The 26,100-nt window shown below is 37.4% G+C and overlaps 1 protein-coding gene across 1 annotated transcript; it reads right to left on the bottom strand.

Moving 5' to 3' along the window:
- Window positions 1–376: 376 nt before the first annotated feature.
- On the bottom strand, window positions 377–20,713 carry LOC128265756 (uncharacterized). The gene is made up of 4 exons (XM_053001964.1): window positions 19,665–20,713; window positions 3,431–4,937; window positions 2,183–2,374; window positions 377–2,113 (listed from the first exon to the last, which is right to left on the bottom strand). Exons 1-4 carry the CDS (start codon window positions 19,743–19,745, stop codon window positions 1,896–1,898), a joined length of 1,998 nt encoding a protein of 665 aa, XP_052857924.1. The 5' UTR covers window positions 19,746–20,713; the 3' UTR covers window positions 377–1,895.
- Window positions 20,714–26,100: the final 5,387 nt, after the last annotated feature.

Genomic DNA, 26,100 nt, shown 5'->3' with positions numbered 1-26,100 from the left:
TTACACCTAGGAAAAAAATATAAAAATCAAAAATGTTTTGACTAAATAAAATTTTAAAATAATCATGGGCATTAAATTAATAATAATAATATTAATAATTACTCGTAACCTTGCAAATATTGTTACGTGTGCCATTAATAAGTGCACATTAATTTAATTTAATTAAATTTATTAGCAAAATAAAATGTCCATAATTACTTGGTTTTTAGTTTTTTTTTTTTTTTTTGGGTTGCAGCATTTATAAAAATTCAAACATTGCGTTTGCGTTCATAAATTTTTTTTACTTCTTAGATAAAATCTGTCCCATTTTCTTATCTCTTCTATCTCAATATCATTTCCAGGACATCTCTCTCTCTCTCTAACAAAGAAATGCTCGTTTTTGCTCTGTTTTTCATCACTTTATTTTCAATTTAATATACACAAATTTATATACTGATACAATATATATTAATTTATAGGGCTACAATATCGCGCAATACATTTCCAAAACTTTGCTTCATACGCATGTATCAAAATCGCTGTTTACTATTTACTAATCCGACAAAAAGTATATACTCCACAATAAATGTAAGTACACAAATATGCTTATCGTAATAGTTTGTGTATATGGTATATATCCGAATGTCGTCATCTTTTCCAGTGTAGCTCAATTCTCAGCGAGCCCAAAAGTTTGCTACATTGAGTTTACTTGGTCAATTGCACCACAATTTGCGTGCTTTGTTTGCGTTTTATTGCTTATCGGTTGGGCTTAGTTGCATTTTGGTTAAATTACCTAAAAAAACTAACAATATGCTGATTTTCGGACACTTAAAAGGCTTTTTTATCGATTTTGATCAGTTAAAACGCCGCTGCAAGGAACCTTCAATTGTGTATAAATATATATTGTGGCATTTGTTTGGCTAGGATCAGAACCAGCGCTTTAAAAAAGTTACTTCTGGCGCGCTTTTCACTTCATTTGTCCATCTTATCTAATTCGATCGCTCTTGTTTCTTCAGTTCAATTAACGCACTTAGCTTTATACGAACGTTCTCTCTAAATTACACATAAGATAAATGATATATAGTGTTTTTTATTTATGTTTGTATAGTTTAGTTGTTTTGTCGTTGCTCAACATCGCTCTCAAGGTACATTTTAAAGCCGATCAATTTTCAACATTCCCTTCATACATTCTTGTCGCATCGTTATATTGCAGATGCAGATGCAGATGCAGATATCAGTATTTCTATATGTAAAGATTAACATCTAAATTAAAAACTATCTTTGAACTATCACATACAAGTTCACTAATAAACAAAAAGAGAGAACAAATCAAGGCAAATCATAAAATGAAGAGAACGCCGGAAATTGGTAACTTAAATGAATGAATTTTGGATTTTCCCTTTTCTCCTTTAACATTAAAATGTAAACGCACTTTGTTGTGGTTTTTGTGGGGCTCTAGTTGTTTGTTTATCCCCTTGGGTTGGTTACAGTTGAGAAATGTGTTCCATATAACTAAAACTGACAAATCCTGCTTATGTATATATATATATATAGTTATATGTGTGGTATGTGGAGTGTGTATGATTATGTCTCTCCAAGATCTTAAGACTCACTAAACATATTGAAAAAAAAAGAGCGCAAACGAAAAAAATGACTTAACTAAGTTGAGTTTTAATACATTTTGGGGGATTAGGGCCGCACACTACGCTCGAGTGTTAAACGAAGTGGGAACCAATGGGTTTCCCCATCTAAAATTATACCCTTGCATTGTGCAGGGACCCTCTTAAGTATATTTAAAGTGGGGTACTCGCTGGAGGAAATCAATCCTCCGTCCCGCGGCGAGACTGTCTTCCTTAAAGTAGATCTCTCTAGTCCATCCCATGTCCATCTCATGCTGTCGCCGAACCTCTTCAGATCTACAGCTTCACATCGTGCTGTCCCGTCGTCGTCGTCTGCGTCATCGTGGTGGCACCTCCGTCCTGGGTTGGCAACTGGGCGGCATCGGCGGTGCGACGTCTCGAGTGGATGTACTCCACCAGGTACTCAATGCCCCAGGCACAGGCGCAAATCATGATGCAAACGCTCTGGGTGTGTATGCAAATGGGGTAGCTATCTGTTACATCCCGAATGAGACCTACAATTGACAAATATCCATGTTGAGTAAATAATTGGGAGTCTGTATATATATCTAGATGGTCCTTACCAATTAGAGGTCCAAAAGTGATGACGAACAGGGCCTTGCCCACCAGATGCCAGCCGAATGCCGAGGGCAGTTTTTCCAGTGAGCAGTATTCGGATACGGTTAGCGTAAAGTTACTCAGGGCGGATCCTCGGAAGAAGCCGCAGATCGAGAGCCACACCATCAACTGCGTCCAGTCCGTCTGCTCAGCCATAACTAAAAAGCCGAGATGTGATTGTTAGTTACTAAAAATAACCGTAAAATTCCTAAAATCTATAGTATAGATTATATAGATATAGTAACGATTTATTACTTCAGAACAACGGTTTTAATTATATTAAAATCGGACAACGCTATATTTGGAACGATCAAATGTTGTAAAAAAGTTATTTAATATATAATATAAGGAAAAAGTTATGTGTGAAAGACTCGACTTAATGTTTCAATGAACAATATAAAAACTATTAAAAGTAGTTTTATAGTAAATCTTAAATATAACGCTGTTTTTTTTTTTTTAAACTTTTGAGTTTATATGGACATTAGGAATTATTAAAGGATTGAAAACCAATTAAAAACGGGCCAATTATTGATTGACTTCATCTACTCACTTGTTATGTGATTGTTAATTATTATAAAAATAAGGAAAAAGTTTTGTGGAGAATGCTCCACTCATAGTATATTCCTTCAAAGAAAAAAACCCGTAAAATATGATGATGAAAAAAGGATAACTATTGAAAGTGTAAGTCTGTTAAATATAGTTGTGTTTCAAAAAATTAAGGATATTTTACTTCTCTTCGACCTAGGCGTATATTGGAATATAAAATCATTTTATATTTGAAATCTATTAAAAAATGAAATGATTGATCGACTACAGCTACTCACTAGCTATGTGATTGTTAGTTATTAAACATATAAATAAACAGTATCGTGGATAATGCTCCACTTATAATATATTCGTTGAAAGAAAATAACTCCGTAAATTAAGTAAAAAATAAAATTTAAAAAAAAGTATATTAATTAAAAATGTCAACAGAGTTAGTCTCTAATATATGGCAGTGTTTCTAAAAATGCAAGATATAATATAAGAATTAATATATCGCTGCTTCTAAAGATTTAAGATAGTTTACTTCTCTTTGTCCTAGGCGTATGTTGGAATTTGAAGTTATTTTTAAAATTGAAATCTAATGTTCAAATATGTTGGAATTTGAAATTATTTTAAAATTGAACTCTTAATGCAAATGAAATGAACGACGATCGACTGCAGCCACTCACTTGAACGGGTCAGGGCCACAAAGATGATGGAGACGAGGAAAATGGTGCGCTTCTTGATCGTGGTGCGATCGAATATCGGTGGCAGCACAATCCTGGCGGCGATGTCCGTAATGGCGGTGACCGAGAGGCAGAAGGCGACATCGGCCTTCTGGTAGCCCAGGTTGGCAAAGAAGAACGGCGTGACCATCTTGAAGTTCATCTCGGCCACGTAGAAGATGGAGAGACCGAAGAGCAGGTTGAGGAACATCTTGTCCTTGAGCATATCGATGTCCAGCAGGTCGGCGAAACGGCGCCAAAAGCCCGGCTTCTTGGCCTTCTTCTTGGCCTCCTCGTCGAGGGCGGCCGCCGCCTCGGCCTGCTTGTCCAGCTCGGTGGGCTTCATCTTGATGAAGCTGTCGCGGTGACCGCCGAGGACAATGCTGCCCGTGGCGGTGCCAACACGTCGCAGTTCGCGATCGTTCTGCTCGAACTCATCGTCGCCGGTGTTGAGGTGCACCTGGAGAATGGAGCCGGTGAAGTCCATGTAGGAGAGGTTCGAGGTGACCGAGGCCTTGCGGCAGCGCAGCTGCGTGGCATTGACCTCCGCCTGCGACGTATAGCCGCCCGAATCCCCGCCAGCGCCATGGGCGGCCGACTGCACCCCGGCCAGCGACATGATGCGCGGAAAGGTGGGCCTCTTGGGCAAGCCCAGCCGGTTGCCATTCATCGTGTTCATGGCCATCTCCGAGTAGTTCTTGCGCATCGAGTGCTGATGCGGATGGTGCTTGTGGAACAGCAGCGTGTTCATCTCGGGCAGGGCGTCCTCCTCGTTGCCATCCTCCTTGATCACCTTGAATTCGGGCGCCGCTCCAGCTGCAGCTGCAGCTCCAGCTGATGCCGCCGCTGCGCCACCTGCTCCGCCGCCGCCGCCGCCGCCGCCTACCGTCAGCTGGGGCTGCGGGGTGGGCAGGGCCGAGATGCACATCAGCTCCTCGTCGTCGAACTCCTCCTTCATGTGCCACTTCACCGGCTGCAGCAGCATTGATCCGACCGTGGCATTGAGGGCCACGCCCGCCAGCAGCAGCACCGCCCCCCGGAAGTCGTAGGCCTCCAGCAGGATCCGCACCAGCTGCGGCATGATCAGCATGCCCATGGCCGTCCCGGCCATCGACAGCCCCACCGCCTGGCCGCGCTTGTGCTTGAAGTAGTGATTGAGGGCCACGAACGCCGCCGACGTGGACAGGCCCACGCCGATGCCGTTGATCACGGAGTAGGTGCTCAGGATGTGGGCCATGCTCGTCGCCGGCGATGTGAGCGCCAGTCCCAGGCCGCACAGCAGCGATCCGGCGATGGCCACCTTGCGGTAGGAGAACTCCTTCAGCAGCGGCCCCACAAACAGTCCGGAGAAGTTCATGCACACGTCCAGCGCACTGATGATCACCGCTGCCCCCGTGGTGCCCACATTGAGATCCTTGAGGGTGTCCCCGAAGAGCAGGCCAAACGATGGTTCGATGGAGCGGGTGGCCAGCTATAAGATAAGTATAAGAGATTTTTGCATGAGTCCTGATTTGGGTTACGGCTGTAAGCAATACTGGAAATCAGTCTAATGGTCTAAAATCACGCTTGACCTAAACTCTCCCCAGATTGGTTTTTCTTTTCATAACAACAACCAACCAACATATGTATATTGAACATTGGGTTTATAGACTTGTTTTCTTTCTTGTTTTTTTTTTTTGATACTTTGTAAAGATTTTTAATTTAAATTAATTTATGGAAATAAGTTCAATATCAAATAAAGGTTTGCTATCCACTGGATAAACTGTTTTGCTGTTTTCCTAAATAACTGCCTTGAAACTTCAGATTTTGTTCTGATAATTGGTTTTATTGACTGGGGTATACGAATATTAGGATGCATAGACGCCATTCTAAGATAGCAAAAGGAAGGGGCTTCTATTCGAATTAATTGTATTTCTGTGTTACTAAATAGGTATTTCTTAAAATGTTGGACCATTGTCTTTTAAAGAATTCGCGGCAGCTCATAAATCAAATTATCGACAGAATTAGTTATTATTCTTCTACCCTGCGATCGGCCACAGCTCAATCGAACTTCGATTACTGATCGTTCAGCACTCCATAAATTATACACTTACTATGCGAACATTTTATTACTTTTATTCTATTTGTATTTTTATGTGGGCCAATTTGTGCGAGCTAATCTGCCGTTCAGAGGCCGCGTGATTTATCGTCTCCGAGGGCAGAACTCGCAAAGAATTACGTAGAGGGGGAGGGGGCGCCGGGCCATAACCATTCCATTATCAACGAACCAACATTGGGGGACGGCATTTTTTAGGGATTGCCAAAGGGAAAAGGGGAAATGGGGAATGGGAAAGGGAAAGGGAAAGGGGAAAGTGGCCAGAGTAATTGACACAAAACATAACGTCATCGTACGGATAACAATATCTCAGAAAAAAAGCTTATCGGTTTTCAGCGGAAAACCAAAAAACCAAACACAAAATCGAGCTATCTTCGGCTAACCGAAGTTTATATACCCATACAGATTTAACGCAAATGTCATCGATTTCTATGCGTATATATTATGTTTCAATCAAGTTAAGTTGATTCTCCGAAACATTTTTCGATACATTTTATAATAGTAGCTATATGTTATAGTCGTTCATTTTTTTAAATTGAAATTTTTTTTTTATAACTAGCGTAAATGTTACAAAACATCAAAATTGTGTTGAATTCCCTAGTTTTCTATTCATTTACCAATAGCTGTACGAATTTAATTAATTAAAAATTGTATTTTTTTAACAAAAAAGTTATGTTGATTTTTCTTTTATTTTCATATTTGCTTTCTGATCTTTCCTATAACAGCTATATATAATAGTCGTCTGAATTGTATTTAATTAAGCCGGTGTTTCTAGAATCGTAAAGCACGACTATATCTCGGAGTAAGTAAATGTATGCTTAAAAACAACAAACACAACAATTTCCGATTGTTTCTGTGGCAGCTGCTAAATGAATCTTTAGTAGAAACAGATGGAAAGATCCACTCGACAGTTGAAGCTGCTTAGAGAATATATCATATACATACTATAGGGTCTGGCTAGAATTGTAACACCCACACTTGAAGGGTGTATGAGAACTATTTGGTGCGGGCAAGTGGGCAAACCCGATGTCAGCACTACGCCCCTATCGATGCTCTTCAGATGGTCCTCCTCAGGCCCCTGCTTCATCTTATCGGTTGTGCAATAATTGCGTTGGCCACCATCTCAATGGGCTTTGCCCTTATCACAATCACAACGCCAGGGACTCGCAATCTGACGGACAAGGGACAAAGTGACTGACTGACTGACTGACTGACTGACTGACTGACTGAACAGCTTTCGTTCTCTTCCATTCATGATCGATTTGATTGATGGATTTTTCACATTTCTTTCTCTGTACGATTCCTTCTTTCGGACCTTGTGGATTCATATCTATTGAGGGTGCCTGTCAAGACTCGAAATTCGAGCACCTCCAATTTGTATTCGTTAAATGGCTTGGCCTATAAAGTGGACGGGCATGAATTTGCTATTAGATTATATAGTTGGTGGGCTGGCATTAAAATTCAGTTTGTTCGTACTCATTTTAGAGGCCAACTAAGCGAATTAATGGTGTGGTGTGAAATATGGGTTAAAGGAAAATTAGAAATTTTTGTTTATAATACATTTCTATTTTGCTATCTTTCTGAGTGATATACATATTCGCCTTATCTGTTTTCTTCTTATAGCTGAAGTTTTTGGATTTCAATCGCTTTGATGTAATTGCTTACATTATAATAAATAAAACTATCGGGCAACACTTAAGGCAATGATAGTTACGTAACATCTAAAATAACTATATAAAGTTTGATGGAAAATGATTGTAATTATTTTGAGATTTTGTGAAACTTTTAAAGTAATCTTACTATTTGATAACTCATGCCATAAAGATTTGAGTTTTAACTAATTGCGATTTCCTGAAGGGACGTCTTACGTGGCTACTTAAAATCTACTTTCAGCATTGAACGATTTAAACCTTCTGGATTGATGGACTTCCTAAAGTGTTTTATTTGTTTGCGGTTGGGCTGCGATTATTATTGATTGCGCTTTGGTGCTTATTGATTTTCGAATTTCTGAATTACGGCGCCCGTCCGAGCCACGGCTTTATTATGTGCTTTTATGGGGCGTTTCAGTCAAAGCCTTAATTGCTTGATAATTGAACTATCAGAACTCATAATTGAAGGAGAAAAAACATTTGAAGGAAACAACACGCGCTCACTAGGTGTGCCCAAATATGGCTAAAATAGTTCAATCATTTGCGATATTGATTGCGGGGGCGAAGTCGATATTACTCTGGATTGGCACTATTGGGGTTCAATAAATATTTTTAAGTTCCCACACTTTGATTTTAAAATCTGTCAATAACAATTGACTGATCAAGTCGGGCATGCTGAAAAGTAGAAAAGTTGGACTTGCTTTTGGTAAAGAAAAAGGTTTTCAGAACTAAAAGGTATTTTAAAGAATTCGAATAGCTATTGTATCGCCAAACAATGACTTTTGTCGCTGCAAAGCAAATCAATTAAGTTATTTATTTTTTTACGCTTTAACGAAATTCCGAAATTTTTTAGAACTGCTCAAACAGTGAATGTTATAGACCTGTCTAATAATTGTTTATAAAAAGCCATTATCTATCTAATATAAAATTTGTAAATTAAAAACAATACATATACATACATCCGCTATAGCAAGGAAATCTCAATCAACGCTTGTTGTTCGATTCAACAATTTTTCAAGAAAACCAAAAACTAATCCGACCTGTTTTCTTTATAAATTTGCACATTTTCAGCGCTGCCGACGGAGGAGGAGGGTTTGGTTTTTATTGTAATGTGTAAATAAATATTTTGGAAGCTTATTGCCTGTTGTTGGGGATTGTTTATTAGCTATTGCCATATTCTATATAGATAAATTATACACATGTTTTGTTTTATTTGGTTTAAACTCGCTGTTGTGCTCGACAATTTTAGCGAAAAACAGCCAAAGTCAAACAGCAAACCCGTTAACAACCAAGTCGGGAACAGACTGGTGATTTGTTTTATTTGTGTTTCGATATTGCCCCAAATCAGCTTATTGATTTATGCTCTGCTGGGTATAATTTAATTGTGGTCAGTAGGGGGGCTTAGATGCGAAATTTGCACGATTAGCTGCTAACTTATTTTTAAACATTTCGTGCAATATTTTCTAATCTAATTTACAAGTAGATGCCCCTTTGCCGTTGACTGCGTGAAATTAACGTGACACTTGAGTGTTCGCAACGAAAGTCGTTTTATATATATGTATTATATACCTATATATACATGTATACAGATATAAATACGTACATATAGAAATATTGTCGTATCGTTGCGGTTCCCTTTATAGACAATATTACTTAACAATTCGCTCTAGCGCCCTTCACGCGGCTAACACGTTGTCATAGTTCAGTCGATTGGCTTTGAAGGGTTTATGGGGTTGAAATATTTGTTTTTTAGGTCAGAAAATAACTCTTTAAAGGGGCTAAATTAGCAAAAACTTAAGATGTGATTTATGGTTTTTAAAGTCGTATGTCAAACGACTAAGTACTCATAAATAACTCTTCCAAATCGGAAGCAGTGTATTTAATATTTCATTTATTACTCAATTTCAATGTTTAAAAATGCTATAATTTTGTTCACTTGTTGATGTTATTTTCATAAGTTTCATTCATAACTTTATTGTTTGGACAAGCTCATATTGCAAAATTTAAAATCTTCGATTTATTTGCTTATGGAGTTTAATTTATGAATTTGAAAAGCATAGGTTTAAAGTGATGTTTTAAAAAACTAATTTTTAGAAAATTGCCAAAAATCAAAAACGCAATATTAACGATTTCGTCAATATACGAACAAATATACCCATTATTGTTTTTAATATATTTTTTGATTATATTTTAAACTCAACATTGATTATGTGAAACAATCCTTAAATGTTATTAACTTCTGTTTATTAATGATGTATTTTTGCTCAGCTTAAACTATTTCACAATGTGTAAATATAGCACGCCTGGGTCTCGTGATACGAAAAGATACACTGTCTATCTGGAAAGATATTGAATGGGGCATTTGGAAGCCACTTGGCAGCGCGTGTGTGTGTTACTACTGGTTTTGAATTCGCTTTTATCAATTTTGAAGTCCAAAGTTCGTGAGGTCGTGGATTGTGGGGGATGGATATAGATATAACCCATATTATGCCATCATAATATGTCACCCCCATGTCAACGATGATGACGTTGTTGTCCAGCAGACGTCATTTGAGTCCATTCCACGTCTTCATCCCCCTTTTGAGGAAGCTCTTGACCGCCGTCGTAAATCAAGTCCATTCATTCTATCGATTTCCCATTAAGTTTTGCGTGGCATTTTTTAGCCCCCCACTTTGATATTTCATCATTCCTGCGGTTTTTCCTTCACTATTTGAACTTCATATTCAAAATGTTATCTGGTATTCCTGTCCATTCTCCAATCTTCAGCTTGATAAGAAGTAAATAGTTGAGCCCTAGGTTAATTTCCGGGTCGGTTTGGTTGGGCCACAACAGTAATTGCCTTTAGAAGTTAGTAGCAATCGCTCAATTACAGGTAATCGCCGAGAGAAATTGTAAAATTGTGTAATCAAAAGTGCCTAATGAATTTATTTCGGCGTTACCACACGCATTTTTCAATTTGTTGTGAGGAAAATGACGTACTTGTAATTTAATATTTCCGTAATTGCATTGGGATCATGCAATAGTTGCATGTTTACAATTTGTTTCACATTTGTAAATTAATTAATGGAGTTATGGTTAATTTAGGTGTATTATTAGTTGCATAGAGCGAACTTCTTGTACAATACGAGTAAACCATTATGTTAAGGGAATTAACAAAATTAAATAGACTAATAAATATAATTTAACCTACAACGATAGGTTGTCAACAGTAATAGGTATCGACATGACTCTGAGACATTGAAAGGTGGAGAATTAAAATATTCCGATTTACTTTCAAGTTCAGCTCAAGGGTATGGGGATGAAGTGGTAAGGTGACTTGTTAACCCGTTCAGTTCAATGCATTTTATTCGGTTTCAGTTACCCCTCAGATCGCTACCGCCTTGACTTAATTAAGAGTGAATTTACATATTTTCAATTTTACGTGTTGCTGTGTGTTTTAATTGACTTTTTTGTGTAACTTTACGAGTACCTTGAACTTGAGAGCTTTGATTGGCTAATGTTCTTCTGGGTAAAACAATAATTTACGTTACTTGAACGTAGAGAAGCGGACAAAAATGAAAGATCGAGACACAGAGGACGATCGTCAGTGAATTAATATGTTTGAATTGAAATTAAATTGCTGCTGCTGCCTGTTGGGCCCTCGTGGCAATTGAAACAATTAATTGTGAAGTACATTTCACTACCGAACCAAACGGAACAACTCAAATCGACTCAACTGAACTCAACTGAAGGGGGATTCGGCCACTGCCAAACATTTCAATTAAAAGCACACAGCAACAAAAAATAATAATAATGAAACCGAAACAATAACAAAAAGTTGACTCGACATTGCCATAAAACAAAAGCCGTCACAAAGCTGAACTCGAAATTGAATTGAACTGAACCGAACCGAAGCCAAACCGATCCGGACTGCACTACAGTTAAAACTCGATATTGAGTAACTATTCTATGTGTTTTTGGATTTCTTATCGTTTCTTTCTTTCCAATTGCCCAATTTGTGTTGTAATTGATTTGGGAGAAATATTCATTAGCAGGACCGAAAACGCTAATGTTCTTTAAATAATATCTAAGATTATCGTTATTGAAAGCTGTAGAATAGTATTTTTAGAACTTCAGTATTGACATAGTGTAGAGTGAAAAATATTTTTTAATTAGTCTATTTGATTTGTAGATATTCTAGAAATTTGCAAGTGCAAATTCGATGCATTGTGTACGTACAGACAACTGGATCTGATTAGATTGCTTATAACCATCGAAACTATATTCAACCAATGCTCTATGTTCTGTGGGAATAAACGTATTAGTTGTGTTATACCTATAACCATCAATAAATTCTAAACCCTCATTAATTGATCAGTTTCTTTGCTGACACATTTATCTTAACTTTATTTCGAGGCTCTACTGTTAATGGGGTACAAAACGGAGCGGATGGAGGCTTAATATCGGGTCATCTGATGGCTCTGATGATGGTGTTGCTGCTTCTGTTGCTTGGCTGGCCTGCACATGATCGAAGTCATGTGATTTACCCAACACATACTATATATTCTCGTGCAGAGATACTCCCAGATACAGATAGGCTGGCATCAGATACAGATACAGATACAGATACAATTAGAGATTCAGATACAGTTACGAGAGCAGCTGTTGTAAGCTGCAAACGAGTTTGTTGTTTTTTTTTTTTTTTCTTGGAGGGGGAAGGGGCTTGAGCTCCCATTCGGTGCAACTTGCAACTTGGTGAGCAGTCACGTGATCGGCAGCATCAGCTGTGCTGGCCTTTGTTGTGGCCAAACCGGATTTGCCACAACGCTTGGGAGGCAGGAAAATACGGCATCACATGTGCATTTTACTATTGACATTGATCCGTTGGGGACCCGTTGTTAAGGCTGCTTCGATTGCGGATTGTTCGGGGCCTTTTTGATGCGGTTCGTTTCAGTTTTAGTTTTAGTTTTTGCTGCCGCCAGATATTCTGCGATCACAATGATCACGTGACGTCGTTGGGGCCAATGCAAAAATAAATTGCGAAGAGAAGAAAGTTTTCTTTTGTGAGTACTTGTGCATTTGCGTGCAGTTTCTCTGTTTGTGTTGCTGCTGCCTTGCGGCAGAAACGTTTTGTTTTTGGGGTATTGATTTCACAGAATTATCGAATACTCAGTGACTATTTTCCGAAATTAGATTCGCTAGTCAATGTTAAACAAGTACAATATTTAAAAACACACCACCAATCTCTACATTTTTAAAAGTAATCGAATAATATTAAATGCTTAGTTCAAAACCCTATGATGACAAGTGCACTAACGCCTCCAATCGAAAAACCTAATCTGATGTATAACTAGGTATATGTAAGTATTTAGAGGTCATAAATCACAAACATTACTTAAAATAAACGAATAGCATATTAGAATAAACATCCTCAGGGTGATGATTGAAGAGATATTCCTCTATTGACAATTGAATCTATAGATCTCTAGATTAAACACCTGTTGTATTTTGGTTTTGTTTTGCAAAATCGGCTGATCTGTTGAATTTGTTGTCAACTCGAGCAATAAATCCTCTGAAAATCACCACTTAGTTTATGAGGAAAGAATGTCTGGCGCGTGGGTTGGGAATTAGCACCCATATCCCATATTGATAACCTATCAAATCCAAATCTAATACTGCGATCTCGTGCGGTTCACAGTTCGGCTTATATAGCCAATGGCACAATAGATCGAATCTCTGGCTGATCGCTTTTAGCAGTTGTTAAAATTGAATTAACATTGTGAGATAGCCTGGTATCAATCGATATATCGTTTGGTTTTAGCATTCACTTGCGAATGCCCATTTTGAAGTGTGTTTGCTTAGTTAAAGGCGTTCGCATCTTGTTTGCACGATATATGTATATACATACATATACCACCAGTAAATTTCATTTCAACCGCTTACTATGCTCTATTTTAATTCTATTTATTGTTTTTCTCGCGCCTGGTACTCGGAATTTGTCAAAGAAATTAGCTCTCATTTGCGAAAACAGAGGCCAATCCACACAGACACATTTACCAATTGTGCATAGAAGAAAACGTCACAATTAACAAGAAAACATTTGAATTTATTCGGAATTTGTTTGTGGGAATTAAGTGAGAATTTTGTTAATTTTTTGGTTTAGCATTGAAATTAACTATACACTGGATTTTATTTATTTTTATGTATGTATGAAATTTAAAACTAGTTTTACTTACAGAATTCCAAGATATTAGGCTTTGTTTAATATACTTCCTTGAATATTTTTAAAGAATTTTTTTTTTTCAATGGAAACAATGTTTTATATTTCAATGGACTGTCAAACAGTCAGTCAAACCATATTTAGTTAGGCAATTATCCCTATTTTAATAAACTTACATCCTCCATCCTCTACATAAGCTAACGAGCCTAAAGAGCCTACTTTGTAAATGTCACAACATCTGAAACACCTTAAATCCATCTGATTTGAAATACGTTAACTTATCTGAACACTATTCGGAAATGTTCTAATTGGCTTTCCAAGTGCGACGACACTAATGCCACTTCACATACAAACATATATACACATATATGTACCAGCATGTCCAGATATAGATTGTTCGACTCGAGTGAAGCATGCCGGATACATTTATGACGTATTGGGTTGCGTTCAGCGAGCATGCGTTGGTCGAATGCTAAACGGTCGCTCGATCGGTCAAACACAGTGTGATAATACACCCCACAGAATGCCCAAGATGGGTACAAATCGGGTTTGAGGATTGGGGATCTCTCACGCCCGCCTTACATGACCAGTTCTCAACGCTGAACGAAATCCGCGTATTCTAATTATCAATTAAGCCAATGTTCTAAATGTTTAGCTTAATTGCCTGGCACTTGCTGATTCGGGGGGATTTTCGCTTTGCTAACATCTTGAGCCCCATGAACCAATGTGTTAATCGCACCTGATAATGATAACGGAGACCGAAACAAACAGCGGAATCGAAATCAGAAATCAGAAATCAGAAATGGTAACGAAATGGCGACAGCGCGAATCAATGACGCCTTCTCTTTGTATATTTAATTACTTGTTTTGCTCTTTTTCTTTCCAAATTGGCCTCTCGAGGGGTGAAACGGCAGTCTTCAAATAGAAAAAAAATCCATATGGAAAACAAGTCAGACTAATAAATACCCCGCTTATAAATTTCTATCCATTTAATTAGTGACTCAGCTTATCAATTTAAAATTTTTAAATTTAAAATTCAAATTTTTAAATATTTTTTATGTACGGGGAGACTGTTTGGCCATGATAAAAGAAAACAATGTGAGTTTATGTGAAAATAAATTCGATTTGCTTAAAATGGTGGTTGCTCTCTCTTACTATAGAAATGCGGGGGGATTTTATTGTTATTATTGTTAAATCAATTAAATAAACACATATTAAAAGACATGTTCCACATTGCTAAGATATGATAGGATATCATGTTAAATCAACTAAATAATCATATAATAAAAGACATATTTCACATTGCTAAGATATGATAAGATCTCTAATCCAGACCAAGGATATGTTTTCAGTATATATCTTATCGAAGAAAACAATATGCCCGAATGTCTGGTACTTGGTTGGAAACCGAAAGAGAGCATCCGCACAAGTGGCACCCACAACATTAACTTGGTATTCATTATTGCGCTGACACTGAACACACAGAGGCGAAAACACCATATATAATTTATAGGTAAACAGAGACAACAAATCAGACGACACACACCGCAAATAGATAGGTGGATAGAAAAGAACAGATGGGAATGAAAACAACAACAGACAAAAGATTCGTCGTGCGTTCAAAGTCAGTGGAGCAAAGTCCACAGTTATTTAGCCAAAGAAATCGCCGATTAGTGTTGTTCAATTGTTTAGCAAATTTCATCATCGGTCAACCAAAGAGCTCCAAGCCCACCGGTTCCCCATTGTCAAAACAAGAAAAAAGTGTAGACTGTATATGCAGCCGCCAATGTTTGAACAAAAACACGGTTGCAAATCAATCACAATTAAATAAAAACTGACGGGTGACAAAGTAACAATTGACCCGCGGAATTAAAGAATTTCCATCCAATTGTTTTCCTTTTAAATTAATGAATTTTGCAAAACAAAGAAAATATTGGGCGGTTAAAAAAAACAGATAACAAACGTTTATCTGTCATTTAAATGAAATGGAATAAAATGCACACACATAGTCAATTGATAGTTAATCGAAAATGTTAAGCTAGCACTTAAGCTTCTCCTCACATAACTTTTATCTAAAGTCAATATTTATTAACAATTTCGATTGCAGCTAAAACAGAGCGAAGGCAATGATTAATCACAGCGATAAAAACGCTTTATATAAAATCGTTCTGTGGCCTAATAACGATCCGCTAATGGATATTCCACTTTGTTCCGGATAAATTAAGCAATTATTCCGCCGAGCTCAAAATACGATTGTATATACATCCGAAGTGTGTCGGCAACCTCGAGGCAAACAAATTCATTTCCAAATTATGTGTATATCCTGAGTTTATGCATATACATATCTCCATAGTTTTATCTCATCTCCGCCGCCTTTCGCTATCGGTCACGTGCTTTTGCCAATGGGTTCGACCGCGGGTCTTTGTTTTTGGGGCCTTACGTAAACAATTTTCATCGTATTTTCAATTGGATTGCGCGGATATTCGGCTATATAGCAACTCGTTCTTTATCATTGCCTCAGGCCTTCCAGACAGACAGACGACGCGGTTCTTTTTCTTTACTTTCTGATAAGGTATTTAAACAATGCTCCCGGACTAGACATTCTATGTGTGAATATGGAGAAGAAGAATTGCAATACAAGTGTAATAATAAAACTTAGTTATATTATTTGGTTAATTTTTGTGAAATGCCTTTCAAGATGTAATTCATTAATACAATAATATTTAGATCTGATCTTTTTCATCTGATATTTCCACTTATTAAGCGATTAAATTAAAAAGCTAGTGAACTAGCAAATTTAAGTCACCATTACTCTAAATTCTCGTAAATCAGTGAATAATAAATATTTCGTTTTGTTTTACAACCATGTTTCCGGCTAGATTGTGTGGGAAGAGAAAAAAAAAAAAACTTCTTCAGGGGTCCAGTCATCATGGCAACAAGCTAAATTATTTAATAAGACTCATGTTGTTTGTACCAGCTTCAAAAATGTATTGTTTATGGTGCACATACTGCTATTGCTCTATTGGGTTTTCGTGTTGTATAAGGTTCAAGTGCTAATTTGCCTCGTAAATGATTTAAAAGCGATTAAACGTGTGCTTGCCTGGCCAAAGATAATGGTAGTATAACGGAACGAAAACAAACAAAAGTTGCGATTGCGATTAGTCGTTCGAACTTAACCTAGAACCAAAAGCAATCGAACACATAATCGAATGATTGGCATATCAGTCAGTCGCCATCTAACCTCAATGTTCCAGCACCCCGATGATGATGATGATGATGATGATCGATTTTGTTTTCGCTAAGCACCTTTCATTCTATTGTCCCGAAGAACAATTAAGTTTTACGAGTGTTTTAAATTTTCCGGCAAGGGGCGGGGCACTAAAACGAACTACTCGAGATTTCGGTGTCGAAGTCTGGAAGTTGGTCGTGTGACCAAGTGGGTCACAAATATCTTATCTATCTTGTTTCCATGGGATATATTTGCACGGCCATGATTCAGGACAGTTTTAATCGACTGATTAGGAGATGATTAAATATCTTGTTTTCGTTATGGACCCACCTGCTAGTCGTAATCGTTGAAAGGTTGTGTGAAGTTGGACCTGACGTCACTAAACTTTTAAAGATCTCCTTTATCTGTTGGGCAGATATTAACTTTTTAATCATTCAATTTAAGACTTGGGCATTCCTTGTTTTCTTTCTCGCGCTACTTTTTGTTTACAAGCATCCTGAAAGTGTCGTTTAGTTTCATTCTTCATACATATACAAAAGACCAAATATAAAAGGCAAATTCCGAGCCAAACACTCGATTTGTTTTTCAAATGGCACATTTCTATTGGAGGTTTCGTTCTAGTGTTTTGTTTTCGTTGGGTGAGAATTGGCTGGAGGCGACAGCCACCATGGGTAGACAGATTAATATTCAGTGGGTTTAAATTGATCATTATTATGGGAAGGTTTCATAGAACCTTAAATTTGTATATATTTCGCCATGACAAGATACATACTTGCGTAAATGATTTGCACAGGTATTACCAATTGTACATATATAAGGAACATACTTGCAAATTTAATCGAAAACTAAATAAAATTTAAATTATACATAATACAACATCATATTTATGAAGAATACCATTTTAATGACAGCAAATTATTTACATTCACTTTATTTTAGAGAATGTAAATAATGTGCAGTTTAGAATTACAAATGTTGTCCACTTAAATCAAAGGGTAATTAAGATTATTATTTTTGAATGTTTTTTTCGTGTAGTTTTTATATGTTATCTGTTCTTATCCATCAAAACCATTTGAACCACCCTCGAATAATCGTGTCACAACGCATTTGGCTGCAATGACCGAACCATCGGCACTCAATGTGTGCACACATCCTAACCATATCCACCCATCTGATCCATTGATTGTTACATTATTTTTAAGAGTCGACGGCACCCAGATGATATAAGCACCCCTAATGCTCATATCATTGTCTCCACTCTGAGTACGCATAATCATTGCATGGGACTGTTGCTGTCAATTTTCGAGATCTTCGCTTGGCCACACACAAATTAGCATTTATAATTGCACATCGTCTCGACTCATTTACCAAGTCGCTTGGTTATCGCTCAAATGACAATAAGACAACTTTGTGACTATTACATAATTGCTATAATCTGATTTTGGAATTGCTTCACACTAACGATGCGTCATAGAACAACATATTTGCTTTGATTTACATAAATACTATTGTTTTCGCAAAGTTTATCCTGCAGTATGATCTTTGGCCAACAAACAAATTTCACTGTGCTAACAATATACATAACTATTCTTTGTTTCTTTGCAAGCAGATGAAATGCAAGATCCTTCTTATCCGCCCAATTAATGATGATCTCATAATACTTTTATAATGATGACAGTGTTGGCTGTTACTTTATGCCAAGAAAATTCAAAATATTTATTCAGAATTAGGCGATATATATATATACAATACTGTAATATATATATTAAATCAATTGTGTCAATTGATTCTTGGATTTGCCACCAAAACCTATTTTCTCGTTGACTCACTTTGCTTGATGCCTCGGGCCAGATTGCAACAGTATATAAAGAGGAACGAAATAAAACTAAAACAAAAAACAATGTGGCTATAGGCATATAAGGAGCCAGAGCCAACTACAGAAACGGAGAAAAAAAACCGTGTTGAGACGCATTTTCGAGATCACGCGGCGGGTGCGTGACCGCCAGACAGATACGATCTGGAAACCCACAGAATACTCCTTTTTTCTCCTCTGCGTATATGCATCTCCAAACAGCTCTTTTAAAATTAGGAAGCAGCTGTTTGCTGACGGACTTCATAAAAAAGAGTTTATGGCCATTGGCAGGGTGCAGCCCAGATTTAGATACAGATACAAATAGAGGTTTGGATACACATTAAAATGCAGTCTGCTCTGGACATCAGTTAGAAGGTAAAAAGTGGGGGTTTGCTTTACATAATTTAGACTTTATTAAAAGTGCAAATGTTTAGATAGAAGGATTTCTGTTTCGTTATCAGCTTGTCAAAAGCATTTTGTTTTCTAATGATTGAAACTGGATCTCCCTTTAACTCAGCTGTGTAAATTAATCTGCTTTCGCTAATAATAAGTAATTAAATCATTTTGACTTGATTAAACAAAAACAGAAAAGAGTTTCAAACCATACTTTAGTGTTTATGTATAAACTAGTTTTAGATCTTTATAATTGATTTACAGCAATATTTAATGTGAATTTTGCGTTTACTATTTGAAGGCGTTCGATTTTTATAAACACCGGCAAAGCGCCCTTGTCCATTAGGGAATTTATTATTTATGAAATTGGCTTTAATGCGCCGCCCCACAAGTAAGCCAATAATATTTCAGGTAGCCCATAAATTGGGTGTGTGTAAACATGGAAAAATGCGGGTAGGACTAGAAGCATATTGAATTTCGTCATAATTCATTTGAATCTTATCGTTCATATGAAAACGTGTTTACCACGAGCCATATAACTATGAAATGCGGTTGGGGTTTCGGAACTAACCTATCCTAAGTGCAAATGCGGGAAGTGAGGCGGAGAAACGGGAGAAAGTCAATTGCAGCTGGATAAAAAAGAAAAGAGTAGAGTAGTAGAGGTCAGAGGTCAGAAATCATAGCCATCGGTATTGGCTAACTGATTGGCAGGCACGGCTCGAATGGATACCGGAATGTGTCGAAAGGGGTTAACCTAGTATTTTATTTGGGGGCGACTTACGTTGACCAAACTAACGCCAAAACAAGCGACCCATCCCCATCCGCCATCGGGGGCCACTTTTCTGGGCTGTTTGGTTGCCATTTCTGCCGTCTTTGTTGTTCTCCTCGCTTATTTTGCTTCTGCTCTTTCTTCTGCTGCCTGCTTTTCCTGGATTTGCTTTGTTGTTTAGGTATCTCTATATATGTACGAGGTGTAGTATATATAGATTTATGGATATTTTTTACGTTGTGGTTTTTTCTTTCGATTTTCTTAATTTTGTCTTGCCGTCTGTGTGTGGTTGGTTTTTGATGAAGTCTAATTATATTTTTCCATTTCTTTGATTTTTAGACAACACACTTAAAAAAAAAAACAAAAAAAGAGATAGACTTATCCTTTTTTTTAAGTTGGATTTTTTTTCCTTTTTATCAGTGTTTCTTTGTATCACATTTGAAATTTTAATTTAATTTGTTATTTTATTCAATTTGATTTGAATTTTTGGTTTATGTGTTGTTTGTTGTAAGGCACTTAGTGGAGAAACGCGTGAGATGTATATTTGTTTTATATTGTTGTAAATTATTTCCTTTTAGCCAGTTGGTAAAATTTAATTTTGTTTTGGTCAGCCTGGTTATTTTTTTCATCCAGCTGTTTCACTGTTCTCCCTTTCGTTCAAGGGGGAGTGCTGATGTGTATGGATGTGTATGTGTGTGTGTCGGTGCTTTGTTGTTGGTAGTGTTTTGTTGTTGTTGTTGTTCTGGTGTCTTGTCGGTGGGAGGCGGGGGCGGGGCCTTTGTGGCCTGCGTTGCGTCGCTCTCAGCGGACTCTTGCCGTTTGGTAGCGTGGTCGCCTCGCACAGCGCTATTTATTACAAAAGAGGGGGCGGCAGGCGCTCAATGTCTCCGTTTCCTTCTCCTCTTCCCTTTCCCTGGTCGCTCTGTCTCGTCGCCTGTCGTCCGTCTCGCTCGCTCTCGTCGTCGCGTCTCTTCCTCGATTCGATGGGCTACGCGCGGCTGTTCAATCGATACTGACTGCTGTTAGCGTTCGCCGTTCGCCGTTTGTCGTTTGCCGTCCCGTCGCTGCTTTGGTGCGCTGCTGGCCTGACTGCTGCTGCCGCCGATGCCTGCGTCGATGCCACCGCCACCGCCGCTGCCTCGGTCGCCGTTACCGTTGTCGCACAGTGGGACATACGGAGCACGGAGTGACTAGCTAGCGACTTTACTAGAGACCAGATCATTGTTTGGACCTCCATGCGAATCTTATATCCCAATGTGAAAAATAATTGATTTTATATGATTTTGATATTTCTCGTCACATAGTGTATGTCCAGGACAGGTTCTTAATATAGGTTAAACACATTATTTTACACCAGGATACGGGATACGGAATTCGAAGCTGATTATATGACATTAAGACCCTTTTTTTCTTATGTTTATGTTTATCTAGACGAAGGTTTTTAAATGGTGTTTTATAACAACTATTCAGCTTTCTATAAGGACGAGAAAACGGGCTTACATGTAAATACGAACATACTAGCTGTTCCTATTCTTTCAACGTGGAAGAGTACAGCGAGTGCATATCCGAGGTTTCACAAAACCATTTTGAATTTAAATACCTGAAGAACAAAATTTAAATTTTAAAATGTAAGCCAAGTTATTGTGTAGACAGAAAGTCAGAGTGGAACTGCAAGAAATAAATAAATAAATTTGAATGAAATGCCGGGAGTTCGGCCCACAGTGCGGTTCCATCCAGAGAGAGTCACTCCGCTGTCCGTGTGGGAGAGCTTGGCCATGTCCATGCCCATGTGTGTGTGACTGTGTTTCAAGATCGCGTTCTAATGTCGATCAAGAGAGCTGACAAAGAGAGAGAGAGAGAGAGAAATCTTGCTTACGTTTCTTTGCTTGCCAAAATCCCCAAGCAACAACAGCAACAATGCGCCTTGCTTCATTGTTTACATTCGTTCTTTGTCTGAAGTTATGGCGCATTTGTTGCATTTGGACAGTTTGCTGCCTCCTCCTCTCCTTTTTCTCTCCTTCTTTACTACTTCTTCCCTTCTCTTTGCATGGCATTTTGGTTCGGCTGCAGTTGCGCAAATAGTCTCTCCCGTTTTCTGTGCTCTCTTGTCTCCCTTCTCTCCCGTTAACTTGTTGCGCAGACGTGCAAGTGTGTGTGCTCACAGTAATACCTCTTTAAAGCAAACACAGACTTTGGGCTATCCCCATAGATTCTTATCAATATCAGATGAGCATATATCTTTTTTGTAAGCTATGGTGCTTAAAAAAAACATAATTTCACCGTTAACTATAGTACATTTTTATTTGAAATATTTGTATTAAAAAAAACCAAAACATAATATAGTTTTGATGGTCTAAAAGTTTCTATAAAAATGACTCATTCGACACGTAAAATCTTTAGAATACAAAATGTGATCAAGGACAACAGTGCGTATGAGTGATAAAGACCCAGAAACATTGAAGAGCTTTTTTTACAATACAAATACGTGAAACAAATAAATTAAAACGAAAAGTGAGAGACTGTTACAAAAATAGGACTAGACTAGAACCAATTTCTTTTGAAAAGTTGTATTTAATACTTCTCATTAAAAGTATGAAGAACAAACATGTATACGCCAATCCATTTTTTGGGGCGATCCTTTTATTCTTTTCTTGCAACTAATTGGTCATGCAAATCTCTTTCAATGCTTCATGAACTCAAAACAGTGGCGTTGACAGCGATGACTGGAAAATCTGTGGAAATGTACATTTCCATGAGCCTAACGCTCGTTGCAAAATCGGAGTTCGAAACTCTTTTTATGCAAACAGACGGACGGACGGCCAGACGGACGCACAGATGGACATGGCTAGGTCGACTCTCCTAGTGGTGCGATCAAGAATATATATACTTTATAGGGACGGAAATGTCTTCTTCACTGCGTTGCAAACTTCTTACCGATATTATAATAACCTCTGCAAGGGTATAAAAATGAAATAATTTTTTATCAATATGACTTGAAATCCCAATCCCAATCTCAATTTCAATTTCCGACATCGACATTTGATAGCAGAAAAAAGAAATAAAACGCTAAATACACAACACTGTCCTGCAAGTTTGTCAAAGAATCGATAATTGTTAGAGTTTTTAAAAAGATAGGGGAAGCGGAGCTGACAATGACACCGCACACATCCACGTGGGATTCGCATGCGAGTACTTAAAGCTGATTCAACCCGGCGACAGATTGTTGATTCATTAGTATTGTTGCTACAATTGAAGCCACTAAAAAGGCTAAAATAGCTGCACCCCATAAGTTATTATATTTATCGATCTGTCTCTTGCGAATCAATGCAATGGAAACTTAAAAAAAAAGTTGAGCTTATGTTCATTATGTAAAGTATCTTTGGAAAAAAGAACAGCGGTGGATATAGTCGTCCAGTATTGATATATTTGGGTATTGGCTGATCTATATTTTTCTGTACGTAAAATGGATAATGTCAGTTGCTGATTTATAATTTTTTGTGAGCTTTATCAATAATAATAGAAAATAAGTATGATGGTGTAATAGACAGAACTATAAATTGGCTAGAAGGGCAGCACTGCTGCTCTGATTTTTGTTTTCTTCTTTTCCTTCCTGTTTCAACTTGTTGCTCACTTTGTTAAGCCACCCACCCCTGTGGGTGGATGTATGTGGGTGATTTTGTTTGTGTGTCTCCTTGTATGTGTCCTGAAAGAGGATGTGGCATGTGGAAGAGTCAGCTATGAGAGGAAACAAGAAGAGTGCGTTGCATGCTACGAAATTGCTGGTCCTTATCCCCTGTGCAGTATAAATTTCCTGGCTCTCTTACATGCATGAACCCTGAACCCAACTTAAAAACCTTTACAATTTATAATAAGTACGAAGTATTTTTAGTGGACTTAAGCATGTTATATTAGCGGTTTTAATGTGAAATACATATTAAACAAAATATACTGTCTTCCCTCCAAAATTATAAGCTTTTAAATACAATATCTCTGTATTTAAAAACACTGTGAATTAAGTTAAAATGTGCTTAATCCGAATCTGGCTAAAAAAAATTATAAAATTTCATGGAATGAAAAATTCATAAGACAAATAATTGCCCATGTTCTTTTATAATTTCCTTTTTTTTCAATTAGTTCCGGTGATGTTGACAGTCTCAACAAAATCGAACTGCGAAAAATTGATTTAGCATTGAGTTGAAGAGACAGGGAGAACTCGGCGAGAGCTTCCTGTTTGTTGAGTGCCAGGTTTCGGCAGATATGTAATTCCAGGCGTTCGATATTGGCATAATATTCATTCCTCTCCCTGTCTATTTGATAAGGGGCACCTTAGGGGGCAATGAACCCGACCATCTGCTCGTAAAATTTTTAAAAACATTTTTTTCGAGCTTGTACTTTTCCGCTCGACGAGTTACATTTTATTTTGATTTCCAGTTCTTAACCCATTTACTGGCTTATCGCTGCTGTTTTGTCGTCATCCAGTAAACTGGTTTCTTCATTAGCTCGTCTAATTTGCACACATGTTTTTTTTTCTTTTCTGGTGGAAGCGATGATTAATCAAGCCTTTTGCATTGATAACTATTTCAATGCTATTTCTACGACAAGTTGCAATACAAAAAACAAAAACCAAAGCCATACGCTTATCAAAAACTGGAGTCTGGCAAAATAAATATGTAATTGAGTATGCGTATGAAAGAAAACTAGAAATTGTAGATGACGGAATTTTTCAATAATTCCCATTCCGCCTACGCAGATCAGAAATGTTGTACTGGGAAAGCAAAATTGTGGTGGATTTTAATACTATGCGTTCCATAAAAAAATTCATCCGAGTTCAAAAGATTACTTTCTTTTATTATTTCTTGACTTCTTAGCGAAAAATTAAATATTTGAAATAAAAGCATTATTTTAAGTTTGTGTTATATTTTGTTATTCGTCTAGGAAAAATAAAAGTTGCAACAACCAGCAACGAGTCCAGCAAGAAAAATTCCCTGAACTTAACTGGCCGCAAATGTTTGTTTATTTTTTTCCGCTTTCATTCCAAGTGTCATTGATCGTTCATATTGATGTTATGATGATTTGGCTCGTGATATTCACGTGCTCCTGCCCGTTCATCCCCACTGACTCTCTTTATCCCTGGAGCTTTCTTCCGCAGTGCCACAAGATTCTTGTTAGATTTCGAACATTGGAAGCTGCCGGATGGATGGGCGAAGAACTTTTGATTAGACTTTATTGCTGCTTCACAAGGGATGAGATCATATAAAGAAGAAACTGACCGTTTAGCAATATTTTCTTAGTTGGAGTCTTTCAATGCCGTAAACCAATATAAATATTCACATATTTTGTGAATGTGCATTCTCAAGAATGATGCTTAAAAAATTAATCGTCGAAAAATGGAATTTTTTATTTTTTTTTAACAATGCTTTACAGATTAGCTCTACAACTCGCAATATTTAAAATGTTTTCAATACATTTTTGTAATAAGATTGTTTTAATATTAATTTATTATATGAACATTCGAATAATAAACTAGCTGTATCACCAAAAGAAAAATCCTAACGTTTATAACGCACATTATGCACTTTAATTATTGTTAATGCATTAAAAAACAAAAAAAATTCGTTTTTTTCGAATATGCAAATTTTGTCTTTACTTCAGTTCAAAATCTGATTTAAGTTATAGAACCCTCTGTAAAAAGAACAAATTTTTCAACGGGCATTCCCTTTTTCTCGTGTCTAATTCGTTCATTGCTAGGTTTATTTTAAAACTTTGCTTTGCATGTCAGCTCATATAACGATCTCCTGCCACATAAAATTGTCTATACAATAAATATAAATAACAAATTACACATAGTAATTTCTGGACAAGACGTCAAGTCAATTAACGATAATGAAATGTTGGTGCTACAATTATATTTTCGTAAAATAAGTTTTTTTTATTGTGCATTGCAGCTTTTAATATTTGTATATTTTATCCACTCTCAAACCGAAACAATCACTTGTTCAAATCTTAAGTTTCTGGCAGCTCATGCATATTAATTAACAATTATCGATATTTAATACAATTAATTAGCTACACTCGAATAGTATACACAATGTACACGCAGAATATAGTTTACATAAAGGTAGGGATTAAAAAAAACACTGGTCAAATGCGATAACAAAATAACATTTGTGCTAACGTTAGGATGGGTGGGGTGCGGGTACGGTGTTGGTCTTGAAGTTACTGGCATTGAGTACGACTAAACTTGGCACGGAGTGCAGGAGTTGGTCGTTTCATCAGTTGGTGGGCTTGACGGGCTTCGCATATCTTCGGTTGCGGGCGCGGATGAAGTCTTCCAAGTACCAGCCCGCAATGGCCAACACGCAAAGGGCATTCAACAGGTTGAGGGTCACCGCATAACTAGTGTGATCCCGGAAAACGCCTGTTGGTAATGGGATAAATGATTTGAAAT

The sequence above is a fragment of the Drosophila gunungcola genome, unplaced genomic scaffold, assembly GCF_025200985.1.
Source record: "Drosophila gunungcola strain Sukarami unplaced genomic scaffold, Dgunungcola_SK_2 000153F, whole genome shotgun sequence".
NCBI lineage: Eukaryota > Metazoa > Arthropoda > Insecta > Diptera > Drosophilidae > Drosophila > Drosophila gunungcola.
Note: the sequence above shows the minus strand (reverse complement) of the source record. Positions and strands in the feature narration are given on the sequence as shown.